The following is a 14,331-nucleotide window of genomic DNA, read 5'->3' as shown; positions in this document are numbered from 1 at the left end:
TTGACATTTTGATCCGATGCCAGTGAGTTTTGTATTAAAATGCTTTGGAAATTCCTCAAATATTAAGAATTTCCCCTTTCTTTATCCTCCATCGCAACTGGAACTGATGTGAAACTCAAGTATACGTACGGATCAACTGAAATATGAAAAGTACATCCATAATAGTTTTGCAAGAGAATCGGAACCTAACTTTAAACTTTACCTTAACATTAGTTTGAACCTGATTAGTTATCTTAATCTGGTTGAAAAGGGCAAAACCAAGACATGAATTTGGATCGTGGGAACAGTTTTAGTCCTGCTTCGATATTTAGCACAAACGGCTACGAAATGCTAATATTTGCACGTCGTTGAGACCTCCGGGGCCGCACACGAGGGTTAGGGAAAACTGTACAATTTGAGTACGACTTTAAAGGAGACGTATCATGCTCTTTTCAGTCACTTCATGATGAGCAAGAACATAAGCAGGTTTTACATTTTGTTAATGATAAACCACAATGTTGATCTAAAACGTCTTAATAATAGAAACAGGTTCTTTGACTTCCTGTTCAGATCTGCATGAGTGATAAGCCCCGCCTCTTCATAGGGACAAGCCCCGCCTCTTCGTAGTCACATTTCACCGCAACGAGAGGCTGATTGTCATTTACATATTTTCATTTCTTTAAAGCGGCCACGTGACATTTTAGAACCCGACGTGTCACTCACTGTCTCAATAACAACGTTGAATAGTACAGGGATGTGGGCGGGGCTAGGGGGTAGGAGAAAGTGTTCTCGAGCCTCGGTTGCAGGACAAAACGGGATTAAGTCAAACACGCAGGAATCAAACAAATATAACTTTGAGTGAGAAAATGATGAGGAAACTGTTGTAAGACGGTTAAAGCTCATTGATTTTGCGGAATATGTCTCCTTTAAGGCTGAGGTTCCAGGTTTATATTTATATTTATATCCATCTAACTCACTACAGCGCTCATAAACCCTTTGGGCACGTCACTTGCTAAAATGTGTCGCAATTAGACAATTAGATAACGCAAGAGGGCAATATTTTGGCTGAAACGTTTGCTTTTACTATACGTGAAGTTTGAAAAGCGCTCCCGCGAAGCCGAATCACCGTAGTTTGTAGAAACGGCGTTGCGGCGTGGACTATTTTACCAGAAGCCGTCCAGGTTTTTACCCACAAGACCTTAAGAGTAAAGCGGGCGGGTGACTTAGTTTGATATTTGCACTTAAGAACACACACATATATACAGTCCTCATTAAACATTTAGGCCCATTTAAAGCAGACAGGCAGCCTCGCTCTAATGCTGCTTCTTGCTTACCTCAACTCTTACCTCTTCCTCTTGCACAAACCTTCGGGCAGCAATTTCTGCGCAGCGGCGGCGGCGGCGGTGGAGGAACCGGCGGAGTCAGGGTGGAGCTGTAATGCAGTCACTTTGAGGTTCTTTACGAGGAAAGGGACTCGCGGACCACCGTTTAATGCGGTTCGAGTTATCGAAGGCCGCTATCCTCTGCGCTAGCCGTGTCTTTTACGCTTCAGACACTTTCATTTTAGAGTCAGACGACAGATTTCACTAAAAACGCAGTCAACACAATTATATTTTAGATTTGACTAAACTTTTTTCCCGTTTGTCCACAATTTGACAATTTTTCGTAACGTTTATAACTGTACTTCCTGGTTGGACATGAGCAGCAGAGCAAAAATGACATGGGTAGAGGTCATTCCACAGCTGTTACCTAGCAACCAGACTGTAAACAATAGCCAACATCCACATGAATGACACAACAGTTCTGATCTGACACAATAACACCATAAAACATCTTTCTTTAGTCCAACGATGGTTTAAACTGTCAGAAAAGTGTGTCAGTGTAAACTGTCTCTGTGTCGCACACTGATGACATCACAGAGTGATGTCTGTTTAAACTCTTTTTTTTCAAAATGTCTTCCCGAAGTGCAGCTTAGCGGATGTAAAACTGTGATAAATATTTACCACAGGTTCTACACCACCAAAGTAAGTCATAATTAGGAAAGGATGAGCTCAACATTTAATTTAATTGCAACTAAACCTGATAAAACAGACCAGTGCAGAGAAACATCGAGGTCAACTGATTTGAATGTAATATTTCATGGTGGTTATGACGGATAAATGTCTTCAGAACGTTCTCAGCAAACTCTTTTTAACTTAAGGCCGTGGCTGCAGAGCCGTGGCGCGGTCAAATAACCTAGCAGTTTCAGGAGCCGCGGCACTGCCATATAGCCTCATGGCTAACCCTAACCCTGACCCTAACCTTAACCCTAACCCTGACCCGGCGTGGTCAAATAGCCCAGCAGTTTCAGGAGCTGCGGCACAAAAAAACCATGCCGTTTCGGCCGTGCACCGCGGCTCTGTAGACACCCCCTTAACTTAAATGACGGACAAACTAAGACTGCAACTGAAAGAGATTTTTTTTAATTGTTTCTGGCTATTTAAATAATGAAAATTGTCCAGATGAAAGCGTATGGAAGTCTGTATCTGTGCCCCGATGGAAGCCTGAAGAAGTCTGTATCTGTGCCCCGATGGAAGCCTGAAGAAGTCTGTATCTGTGCCCCAATGGAAGCATGAGGAAGTCTGTATCTGTGCCCCAATGGAAGCCTGAGGAAGTCTGTATCTGTCCCCCGATGGAAGCCTGAAGAAGTCTGTATCTGTGCCCTGATGGAAGCCTGAAGAAGTCTGTATCTGTCCCCCGATGGAAGCCTGAAGAAGTCTGTATCTGTGCCCTGATGGAAGCCTGAAGAAGTCTGTATCTGTGCCCCGATGGAAGCCTGAAGAAGTCTGTATCTGTGCCCCGATGGAAGCCTGAAGAAGTCTGTATCTGTGCCCCGATGGAAGCATGAGGAAGTCTGTATCTGTGCCCCGATGGAAGCCTGAAGAAGTCTGTATCTGTGCCCCGATGGAAGCATGAGGAAGTCTGTATCTGTGCCCCAATGGAAGCCTGAGGAAGTCTGTATCTGTGCCCCAATGGAAGCCTGAGGAAGTCTGTATCTGTGCCCCAATGGAAGCCTGAGGAAGTCTGTATCTGTGCCCCAATGGAAGCATGAGGAAGTCTGTATCTGTGCCCCAATGGAAGCCTGAGGAAGTCTGTATCTGTGCCCCAATGGAAGCCTGAAGAAGTCTGTATCTGTGCCCCAATGGAAGCATGAGGAAGTCTGTATCTGTGCCCCGATGGAAGCGTAAGGAAGTCTGTATCTGTGCCCAATGGAAACGTAAGGAAGTCTGTATCTGTGCCCTGATGGAAGCCTGAGGAAGTCTGTATCTGTGCCCCGATGGAAGCATGAGGAAGTCTGAATCTGTGCTCCAATGGAAGCCTGTGGAAGTCTGTATCTGTGCCCCAATGGAAGCCTGAGGAAGTCTGTATCTGTGCCCCGATGGAAGCCTGAAGAAGTCTGTATCTGTGCCCCAATGGAAGCCTGAGGAAGTCTGTATCTGTGCCCCGATGGAAGCCTGAGGAAGTCTGTATCTGTGCCCCGATGGAAGCCTGAAGAAGTCTGTATCTGTGCCCCAATGGAAGCCTGAGGAAGTCTGTATCTGTGCCCCGATGGAAGCCTGATGAAGTCTGTATCTGTGCCCCGATGGAAGCCTGAAGAAGTCTGTATCTGTGCCCCGATGGAAGCATGAGGAAGTCTGAATCTGTGCTCCAATGGAAGCCTGTGGAAGTCTGTATCTGTGCCCCAATGGAAGCCTGAGGAAGTCTGTATCTGTGCCCCAATGGAAACCTGAGGAAGTCGGTATATGTGCCCCAATGGAAGCCTGAGGAAGTCTGTATCTATGCCCCGATGGAAGCCTGAGGAAGTCTGTATCTGTGCCCCAATGGAAGCCTGAGGAAGTCTGTATCTATGCCCCGATGGAAGCCTGAGGAAGTCTGTATCTGTGCCCCGATGGAAACGTAAGGAAGTCTGTATCTGTGCCCCGATGGAAGCAGCTCAGAGTGATGGAACAGTGGTCGTCATCCTCTATAATCGACATACTGCTTCACAGTGATGCAGGAATAGCTGGGTTTATGATTGTGTGTGTTGTTTTCTAAATACATTTGACGCGATCATCAAACGTCAAAGTTGTTCCTAGATATTCAGATGAGTTCACGTGTTCTTCTTCCCATCCATTTATCTTGAACTAACTCTCAATCTTCTCCGTGCTCTCCTGCAGGTGTTCACAGGGATCTTCGCCGGGGAGATGTTCGCCAAGCTGGTCGCCATGGACCCGTACTATTACTTCCAGGAAGGGTGGAACTGTTTTGACGGCTTCATCGTGACGCTGAGTTTGGTGGAGCTGGGTTTGGCCGACGTGGAGGGCCTGTCTGTGCTCAGGTCCTTCAGATTGGTGAGTCCAACGGGAGAAAACTCAAGTAGCAAATAAGTCTTTCGGAAGTCGCTTAGGTCCTTGAGGTTTTTATTCTGTTTTAAAACCGTGAACCCTTCAGTTTGGATTCAGTCAGCAATGATCTCGTTTCACTCTAGTTCAGACGTCTACAAACATGTTCTTCAATTGTTTTCTCAAATGTTGTTCAAATGCCTCTGGAGGTGTTGCTTACTCAATTTCCTCTTGATTGTCAAATATAAACACTTCCTGACATTTCCTGCCGCTCTAATTCCCGCACTTTTGAGTTAGCGTCTTTATTTTCTCGATGCTCTACCGTAAAAGTTATATAATCCACCTTTAATGTCGTTTAGTGAGTTCCATTTGACAAAAGAACCCAGCTCCAAATCACATACTTTTTAGTTATTTGGTCTTGATTCAAGTCACTTTAACTGTGACTAGATATCCATTGTTTGCAGTGTAGATATTCTGTTTTGGCCCGGCATAGACACAGTCGCTGTCCGAGGACCTCTGTTTGGGACGCAAGCCAGTCATTTTAATGTATAAGAGCTGCTCGGTCAGACACAAAGACACGGAGAAGGATAAAGTGATCCCAAATGTGTCTAAATGTCCGGATGAAATGCTACCGCGATGCTAGCGCCGCCAGCTGTAATCTAATGTCCACACTGCATTACAATCGCTTTACTTTTCAAAGGTAACGCGACGTAAACAACTTCCATTAAGGCTCGATTGTGACTCGACTTGAATTGGTTGCGCTGAAAATGCAGATCATTCTCCAGGAAATGTCGCGTTTCCAGACCACGCCCCCTAACAGAGAACATACCAAACGTTTCCCCGTCACTGAACCTCCGCACATTTCTCATGTTCCAGTTGAGAGTGTTCAAACTGGCCAAGTCGTGGCCCACCCTGAACATGCTGATCAAGATCATTGGCAACTCGGTGGGCGCCCTGGGGAACCTGACCCTGGTTCTGGCCATCATCGTCTTCATCTTCGCCGTGGTCGGGATGCAGCTGTTCGGCAAGAGCTACAAGGACTGCGTGTGCAAGATAGCCCAGGACTGCGAGCTGCCGCGCTGGCACATGCACGACTTCTTCCACTCGTTCCTCATCGTGTTCCGCGTGCTGTGCGGCGAGTGGATCGAGACCATGTGGGACTGCATGGAGGTGGCGGGTCAGACCATGTGCCTCACCGTGTTCATGATGGTGATGGTCATCGGGAACCTGGTGGTGAGTACGGCGCTGTGAAAAAGACAGAACGACAATTGACCCATGTTATAACGTCGGCCCCAAAAAACATTACCGGGAGATGTTTTGAGCTTCTTTCGCGCTTGTGTGATGAATCTTGTTTGGTACGTTCGCTCCCTCTGAGCCTCAAAAACGCTCGGGTTCAAATTTCCCAGGTTTTTGACGTCCAAGTTAGAGCTCGGAGATCTTCTGCGCTGTTTTACGCCCATAAATCATCTTGTTCCGAGCATTTCCGCCTCAAATCTGTCTCATTACAACTGCGTGTTAGCATTAGCATGTCGGAGCAAGCTAGCTATCGTTTATTTCCCCATGGTAATTCCCTCTGCTGCCAGTCGAGGGAGTTCTAACACAAATCCTGACGAGGGAACGCCTCACAGACATAAAGTAATGCGTGTTTTCAGCAGATACATTATTTATAGTATGTAAAGCGCGAGATGCCAAAGCACGGCAGTGTTTAAAGGTCGATAATAATAACAAAAATGATAATAATGGATAACATGTGTCCGTTAAATATACTTTATTCTACTTTTGCACATCTAAAAAAAACCTCAGTTGTGATTTCATTAACTTTTTGATTTACCTCGCGCCTCTAGATGCACCTAATTTTACAACCGAATTGATTGTTAGAGCATTTTTACGCCTAAATTTGATTATATTTCAAAACCACAGTGGACTGATTGATAGAATTGATTTAATGAGGTTAGAATCCATTACACATAATTAATATAACAACACATCGTTTATGTAATTATTTAGGTCACTGTACTACATGAAAAATCACACATTATTGATAAGTATGTTAATATCACCTGAATTACATTTAAAATAACATATTCAGCTAAATAATATGTATACAATATTTTCCAATTAAAACTTTTTATTTGGTTCTAGAAAAAGATGAAAAAGATGAAAAATAACATGTAAAAACACATTAGGCCTGTCACGATATCGACTTGAATGAAGTTAATTGATGAGACTATTATACTTAAAGGTCTAATCTCCTCTTTTTTTCTCATGATTTTTCTGATATAGTTCATTCGTCATTGTGTTTTGTTATTATCGTTTATGGTGATATGATCTATAAATGGCTCGTTGCTGACGTGATCTCGATTCTTCCTCTGGTGGACGTTCAGGTGTTGAATCTGTTCCTGGCTCTGCTGCTGAGCTCCTTCAGCGCTGATAATCTGGCAGCCACAGACGACGACGGCGAGCCCAACAACCTGCAGCTCGCCATGGCCCGGATCCACCTGGGGATCGCCTGGTTCAAGCTCAACATGAGGGCGGTGGTGGCACAGGTGCTCAAGAAGGTACTCGCTGCAGTCGCACGTCCAAACTGCAGATGAGGGGCTTTGTCTGAACCCGCTGATGGATTAAAGGCGCTGCAGCTGAGTTTTAGTATCTTATTCATCTCACATCTTCTCTGTTACCTATGTAATAACATTCAGACTGTGTTATCTGTCCAGGAGTTTAGTTAGAATGTCCATCTTTGTCCAAGTCTGTGAGCACTTCTCACTTTGACCTGTGTTGTGTTTTTGGAAAAAGCATGTTTGTTATATTCATTACACTATGTAACTGTTACAGATATAATATAGTCTTGATTAAATTAATACATAAATAAAACGCCACATTGGCCACATTGGCATGCTAACAGCACTTCCTGCTTTGTGGAGATTAATAACAACAAGGTTTATTATAATAATACTAATCTCAGTAATAATAAGATGAAAATAGCAGAGTAAAGACACACGACTAGAATAAGGACTGCCTTTAAGTGAATCCTTTCTATTATAGAATAAAGTATGTGTCCTTTTATTGTCATTTAATTACCACTTATACACTATTTAGTTGCCATGTTATTCCTGTCAATATTACCAGGTTAATATTATTACCAAGCTATTATTATGACCAGGTTATTATTATTATCTGGTTATTATTATTAACAGGTTATTACCAGGTTATCACCAGGTTATTATTATTACCAGGTTATTATTATTACCAGGTTATTATTATTATTATTATTATTACCAGGTTATTATTACCAGGTTATTATTACCAGGTTATTATTATTATTATTACCAGGTTATTACCAGGTTATTATTACCAGGTTATTACCAGGTTATTATTATTATTATTACCAGGTTATTGCCAGGTTATTATTACCAGGTTATTACCAGGTTATTATTATTACCAGTTTATAACCAGATTTTTATTATTACCAGGTTATTATTATTATTACCAGGTTATTACCAAGTTATTATTGTTATTACCAGGTTGTTATTAATACCAAGCTATTATTATGACCAGGTAATTATTATTATCTGGTTATTATTATTAACAGGTTATAACCAGATTGTTATCAACACCAGGTGATTATTATTATTACCAGGTTATTACCAGGTTATTATTATTAATAGGTTATTATCATTACCAGGTTATTATTATTACCACAAAAAAAGTCACATTTTGTTCCACTTTCGGTTTTGTGGATCTAAGTCTCTTCTAAAGTTTGTTTCATGACATAAAAGACACTTATGATAAAAAAATAAACTCTTTATTTGTGTTTCGCCCGGCGCTAACCCACATTGGCCTCTTATTCCTGTGTCTCGTCCCCTTGTTCCCGTCTTTCTCGCAGCCCATGGAGGACGAGCAGAAGCCGCTGGACGAAATGTACGAGGAGAAGCTCAAGTGCATCGCCAACCACACGGTGGACATAAACCGCGAAATGGACTACGCCAAGAACGGGAACGGCACCACGAGCGGTATCGGGAGCAGCGTGGGCAAGTACATGATCGACGAAGACTACATGTCCTTCATCCACAACCCCAACCTGACCGTGTGCGTGCCCATCGCCGTGGGAGAGTCCGACTTTGAGAACCTCAACACGGAGGACTTCAGCAGCGAGTCCGACGTGGAGAACAGCAAGGACGTGAGTACAGGGATGGCACCGTGACGACAGCATTCGCTAACGCTGTTTACACCGTGACGACAGCATGCGCTAACGCTGTTTACACCGTGACGACAGTATGCGCTAACGCTGTTTACACCGTGACGACAGTATGCGCTAACGCTGTTTACACCGTGACGACAGTATGCGCTAACGCTGTTTACACCGTGACGACAGCATGCGCTAACGCTGTTTACATCGTGACGACAGCATGCGCTAACGCTGTTTACACCGTGACGACAGTATGCGCTAACGCTGTTTACACCGTGACGACAGTATGCGCTAACGCTGTTTACACCGTGACGACAGTATGCGCTAACACTGTTTACATCGTGACGACAGCGTGACGACAGTATGCGCTAACGCTGTTTACACCGTGACGACAGTATGCGCTAACGCTGTTTACATCGTGACGACAGTATGCGCTAACACTGTTTACATCGTGACGACAGTATGCGCTAACGCTGTTTACTCCGTGACGACAGCGTGACGACAGTATGCGCTAACACTGTTTACATCGTGACGACAGTATGCGCTAACGCTGTTTACACCGTGACGACAGTATGCGCTAACGCTGTTTACATCGTGACGACAGTATGCGCTAACGCTGTTTACACCGTGACGACAGCGTGACGACAGTATGCGCTAACACTGTTTACATCGTGACGACAGTATGCGCTAACGCTGTTTACACCGTGACGACAGTATGCGCTAACGCTGTTTACATCGTGACGACAGCGTGACGACAGTATGCGCTAACACTGTTTACATCGTGACGACAGTATTCGCTAACGCTGTTTACACCGTGACGACAGTATGCGCTAACGCTGTTTACACCGTGACGACAGTATGCGCTAACGCTGTTTACACCGTGACGACAGCGTGACGACAGTATGCGCTAACGCTGTTTACACCGTGACGACAGTATGCGCTAACGCTGTTTACATTGTGACGACAGCATGCGCTAACGCTGTTTACACCGTGACGACAGTATGCGCTAACGCTGTTTACATCCTGACGACAGTATGCGCTAATGCTGTTTACCTCGTGACGACAGCCGCTCAGGGTGGGCCGGCTTGAGGGAGGAGCCGCTCAGGGTGGGCCGGCGTGAGGGAGGAGCCGCTCAGGGTGGGCCGGCGTGAGGGAGGAGCCGCTCAGGGTGGGCCGGCGTGAGGGAGGAGCCGCTCAGGGTGGGCCGGCGTGAGGGAGGAGCCGCTCAGGGTGGGCCGGCTTGAGGGAGAAGCCGCTCAGGGTGGGCCGGCGTGAGGGAGGAGCCGCTCAGTCGGGGCAGTCCGCTCGCGTTAAAGTCACCTTGACCTGGTTCGGAGCGTTGTAGGAAACAGATAGTGCTGCGCTGGTGGTTTGGCGGAGTGGGTCGTGTGTGCGTTACAGGGGGGGCGGGGCTCTTCAATGACAGCGGGAAAGAGCAGAGGTTGTTCTGTGCGGCGGCGGCGAGAGGCGAGTGAACGGAGCTGAATGCACTCGCTTTGCTGACTCCAGGAGACTGTAAAGTGCACGATCATTCCACTGTGAATTATGAGTCTAGTGCAATAATGCTGCTGCTGCTGCTGCTGCTGCTGCTGCAAAAATAATTAATATGTAATATTTCTTTGTGACAAAAGAGTTTTCATTTTATTCATTGTAATAATTTCATTTTATTCATTTTATTCATTTTATTCATTTTATTCATTTTATTCATTTTATTTTCATTTTTCATTTTAATCACTTCATGCACTTTATTTATTTTATTTATTTTATTTATTTTATTTATTTTATTTATTTTATTTATTTTATTTATTTTATTTATTTTATTTATTTATTAAACAGAAAACAGCCAGAACAAACATATGCAAATAAAAAAAGAAAAAGAAAAAAGGTTTTGACCTGTTCACGAGCGACGTCTGGGGGAAAACTGAAGCGTGAAATGTTAAAATAAAACATATTTCAGATGAAGTTACGGTTTGTTGTATTCAACAGTCGAGATTGTTCACGTCACAATCCAATCGTAACAACACAAATATAATAATTGTGACCGTTTCAGAAGCAAAATTAAGTATTTTTATTTCATGTACTGTCCAAAAAATGAAAATCAATCACTTATAAAATATGGCGTTTTTTGTCAAATTTAACGTTATTTAGTTTTTTTGGAAAGTTCAGTTTTATAAAGAAATAGTCAAATTAGACCAGGAAAATTAAACATTTCACTGTTTAGTCTCAATAATCATGAATAATCGTCGAGCCTTTCAACTCTTAATATTTGAATGTTTCTACATCCCCTTTGACATAATAAATGAGGAGTTTGCTCCCGGGACGAGGATCTTGAGCAGGACGTTAGCTCCACAGCTTAACGACATTTGGAGAGAGTTGATCTATTTCTAGACTTCTATCTGCATCTGTCTGTGGGAGTCGAGCTGTTCTCCTCCTCCAGGTTTTGGACTTTTCCTTCCCGAGAAGACGAGTCTAAGAACAGACGAGGCTCTGCGTTTACTTATTTTCATTTGCTTCTCCGTTATTGACCGTTTCATTTGACAGTTTCATTGTTCCACTTTCAAACCTGTTGTTTTTGAGAAGTCCTGAGTTCTGAGGCGACTGCTGTTCTGGGCTCTACAAAAAAACACTGTATTGATTTGAGTGAAAGAATTAGGGCTTTGTTTTGTTTCATTTTTTTTTTATTTCATTTCATTTTATTTCATTTTTTTTAATTTAGTTCAATCTATTCAATTTTATTTTATTCAATTTATTTATTTGTATGTATCTGTTTGTATTATTTATATATTTTTATGTATTTTCATTTATTTCATTTATTTAATTTATTTAATTTATTTCATTTATTTCATTTATCTATTTTATTAAATTTATTTATTTCTATTTTTTCTTTAATTTTTTATAGGAATTAGATTAGATTATCCTTTATTGTGCTTTTAAGTGCGCTGAAAAGAATAAACCCAGAACAGAACATGGACGAGAGAGCGAAAGTAAAAATACAAAGAAACGTCAACTAAACACCCAAAGAGACAGAATCACGGCGAATTTAATTTAAAATAAAAGTCCCACTTGGTCGTCAAATTTATCCATTTCCAAATAAAGTCGTTATGTCTGAAATGATGGCCTTTTTTCCTAATATGTTTTCAATAAGAATCAAACATTGTGAAGCCTCTGGGTTAAAGCGCCCCCTACAGGTCGGATGACTAAATCATCGAACTAAAATGCACTTAAGATAAATATATTTGGTATTTTGCAAAAAATTTGGAAACAGTTTATCACAGAATAGCACATTTTTTAAGCTTTTAATTTAATTTCCTGTTTGTAATCGATGACATCACACCAGGAAATTACCCAGCAAACACTGGGCCAAAACTCATCTAATGTCACCATATTTAATAAATGAGTGCGACTTTATTTTGTTGAATTAATGTTTAAAGTCAAAAAAGTTGTTTCTTTGTGTAAATTCTGCATAAACTTTGACTGGAATGTCCCTGGTGTAATGTCACTTCCTGTCATTTTCTACATATTTTTCAAAGTTTTCTCCACAAATACCTGCTCGATTGGTGTAAAACTATCATTTATATGTACAACAGGTATAAATACACCAAATCAAATCTAAATTAGAACATCGTTAAAACCTGCCATGGGCCCTTTAAACTTGTCGAGATCGAGAGCACATTTTTAGATTGTCATGTTCAATGCAAAGATGTCATTTTGACCCGTTTTTGACCCGTTTTCCGCCCTTCAGATGGACGACACGAGCTCGTCGGAGGGCAGCACCATCGACATCAAGCCGGACGTGGAGGAGGTGGCCGTGGTGGAGGTGGTGGAGGAGTACCTGGACCCGGAGGCCTGCTGGACCGACGGTACGTTTAACGCCGCACAGCAATGCAGTGCCAGCGACGTCCACAAGAGGCAGCGTCGCGGCCCGTGAACGCAACCTCTTTGTTTGTTTTTGTCGGTTTTAGAACAGATTTTCTCTTTTTTTAACGGCAGAAAACGAAAGGACAAACAAAACAAATACAAACGAAACAGTTATATGTGTATAGTACGTGAAAACAATAAGACCAGTCAAATAAAATCAAGGTAATAGCAGTAAAAAAATGTAAACAATAGCATAGTAGAAAAAACTTCAGTTGTAGTCATCTGGACTCAGTTTGAAAAAATAGACGTTTCGACTCTCATCCAAGAGTCATTGTCAATAACAGAATTTAGGTCGAGAACTCCGATATTAATACTGTTCTGTGGTAAGACCCGCCCATTGGGAGGAGCCTTCCTGAAGTAGAAAGAGTTGTTTGTTTCAACAGAAACTCCCCCCTTGTATCTACCGAGCTAGCCTATTCAGAATCTTAATGGGCTATTAGAATCCTCTTTGTTTTTGTGAGACCCTGGCTCAACCACCCTGAGTACCTGATTAGCATCTGAATGTCCTGGTCCTGGTCCTGGTCCTCTACCTTTCCAGGGGTTCAGTATACCATTATAGATACCAGGAAGATTAAATCTTAGCCCTCCATTTCTGTTTAAAGAAGGTCTTTCTTTTTTAACAAAAATAGCTTCCTTGACTCCTCTTTCAAACCATCTTTTCTCCTGCTTAAAACTTTCACCTCACCGTCTTCAAACGAGTGATTAGAGGCTTCAAGATGGAGATGCACGGCGCTCTGTGGACCTGAACTAGTATTTCTTCTGTGCTGATAAAGCCTCTTGTGTAGAGGCTGTTTCGTCTCACCTATGTAACGTTCTTTACAGCTTTCTTCACTGCATTGGATCGAATAAACTACATTGCTCTGTTTTTGAGTCGGCAACTTGTCCTTTGGGTGAACCAGTTTTTGTCTTAAAGTGTTTCCTGGTTTAAAATAAACAGGGACTTCGTGTTGTCTAAAAATTCTCTGCAGTTTTTCCGAGAGGCCAGACACATAAGGGATAGAGACACCCTTCCTTCTCTGTTCAGTTTCCCTTTTGTCCTGCTTCTTGGTTCTCTTCACTCTGTTGAGAGCCCAAGCGGGGTAACCACAGGCTGAGAGGGCATTACGGACATGTTTTTCCTCTTTCTTCTTGCCCTCTGAGCTGGTGGGCACACCTTGAGCTCTGTGTTGTAAGGTTCTGATCACACCCAGCTTGTGCTGTAATGGGTGGTTGGAACCAAAGAGCAGATACTGGTCCGTGTGTGTAGGTTTCCTATATACTTCTATTTGGAGTTTCCCGTCCTCTCCTCTGATCGTGGAACAATCAAGAAAGGCCAAGCGATTCTCCTTAGCGTCTTCTCTTGTAAACCTAATATGTGGGTCCACAGCATTGATGTGATCAGAGAAGGTTTCCAGCTCTTGTTTCTTGATTGTTACAAAAGTATCATCGACATAGCGGAGCCACAGTTTTGGGGCTATGCCTGAGAATGAGGACAGTGCCTTCTTCTCAAAGTGCTCCATGTACAGGTTGGCCACTATGGGAGAGACGGGCCAACCTGTACATGGAGCACTCGTTTTTTTAGCTCTCCGGTTAAAAGGCTCGCGGCAGAATTTTGGACCATCTGTAAGCAGAAAATATGTCAAAACTGAAGATAATTTGCTGAGTTTTCTTCATCTCGATCCCGTATTTCTGAACACACGGTAATGTAGCATTAGCTTGAGACCAGGCCCAGTATTTTCCCCGCGAATAATTCTGCCGTTTTATATCACAACACACTTTCCCAACACAATTTCTTCCCTTCTGAGATCGTTTTTCTAAAAACTACAAAAGCCCCACCACCCATCCAACCTCGCCTTTCACCTGGTATCTCCCATAGCTAGGATGCACTGGGTCTCAGCGTTGCCAGGA

At 42.9% G+C, this 14,331-nt stretch overlaps 1 protein-coding gene across 2 annotated transcripts in view; it reads left to right on the top strand.

Moving 5' to 3' along the window:
* scn8ab (sodium channel, voltage gated, type VIII, alpha subunit b) overlaps positions 1 to 14,331 on the top strand; it is a 67,651-nt gene that overhangs the window by 40,973 nt on the left and 12,347 nt on the right. For both annotated transcript variants that reach the window (XM_072451511.1, XM_072451510.1), the window contains exons 15-19: positions 4,176 to 4,349; positions 5,217 to 5,573; positions 6,725 to 6,898; positions 8,224 to 8,517; positions 12,269 to 12,386. In XM_072451511.1, coding sequence (XP_072307612.1) covers positions 4,176 to 4,349; positions 5,217 to 5,573; positions 6,725 to 6,898; positions 8,224 to 8,517; positions 12,269 to 12,386 — 1,117 coding nt within the window. The remainder of the gene's footprint in view (positions 1 to 4,175; positions 4,350 to 5,216; positions 5,574 to 6,724; positions 6,899 to 8,223; positions 8,518 to 12,268; positions 12,387 to 14,331) is intronic.

This window comes from Eucyclogobius newberryi, unplaced genomic scaffold (assembly GCF_026437365.1).
Source record: "Eucyclogobius newberryi isolate DKJ021-1_F unplaced genomic scaffold, fEucNew1.0.hap1 SCAF_19, whole genome shotgun sequence".
Taxonomy (NCBI): Eukaryota; Metazoa; Chordata; class Actinopteri; order Gobiiformes; family Gobiidae; genus Eucyclogobius; species Eucyclogobius newberryi.
The sequence above is the reverse complement of the archived record's forward strand: the minus strand, read 5'-3'. Positions and strand labels throughout refer to the sequence as shown.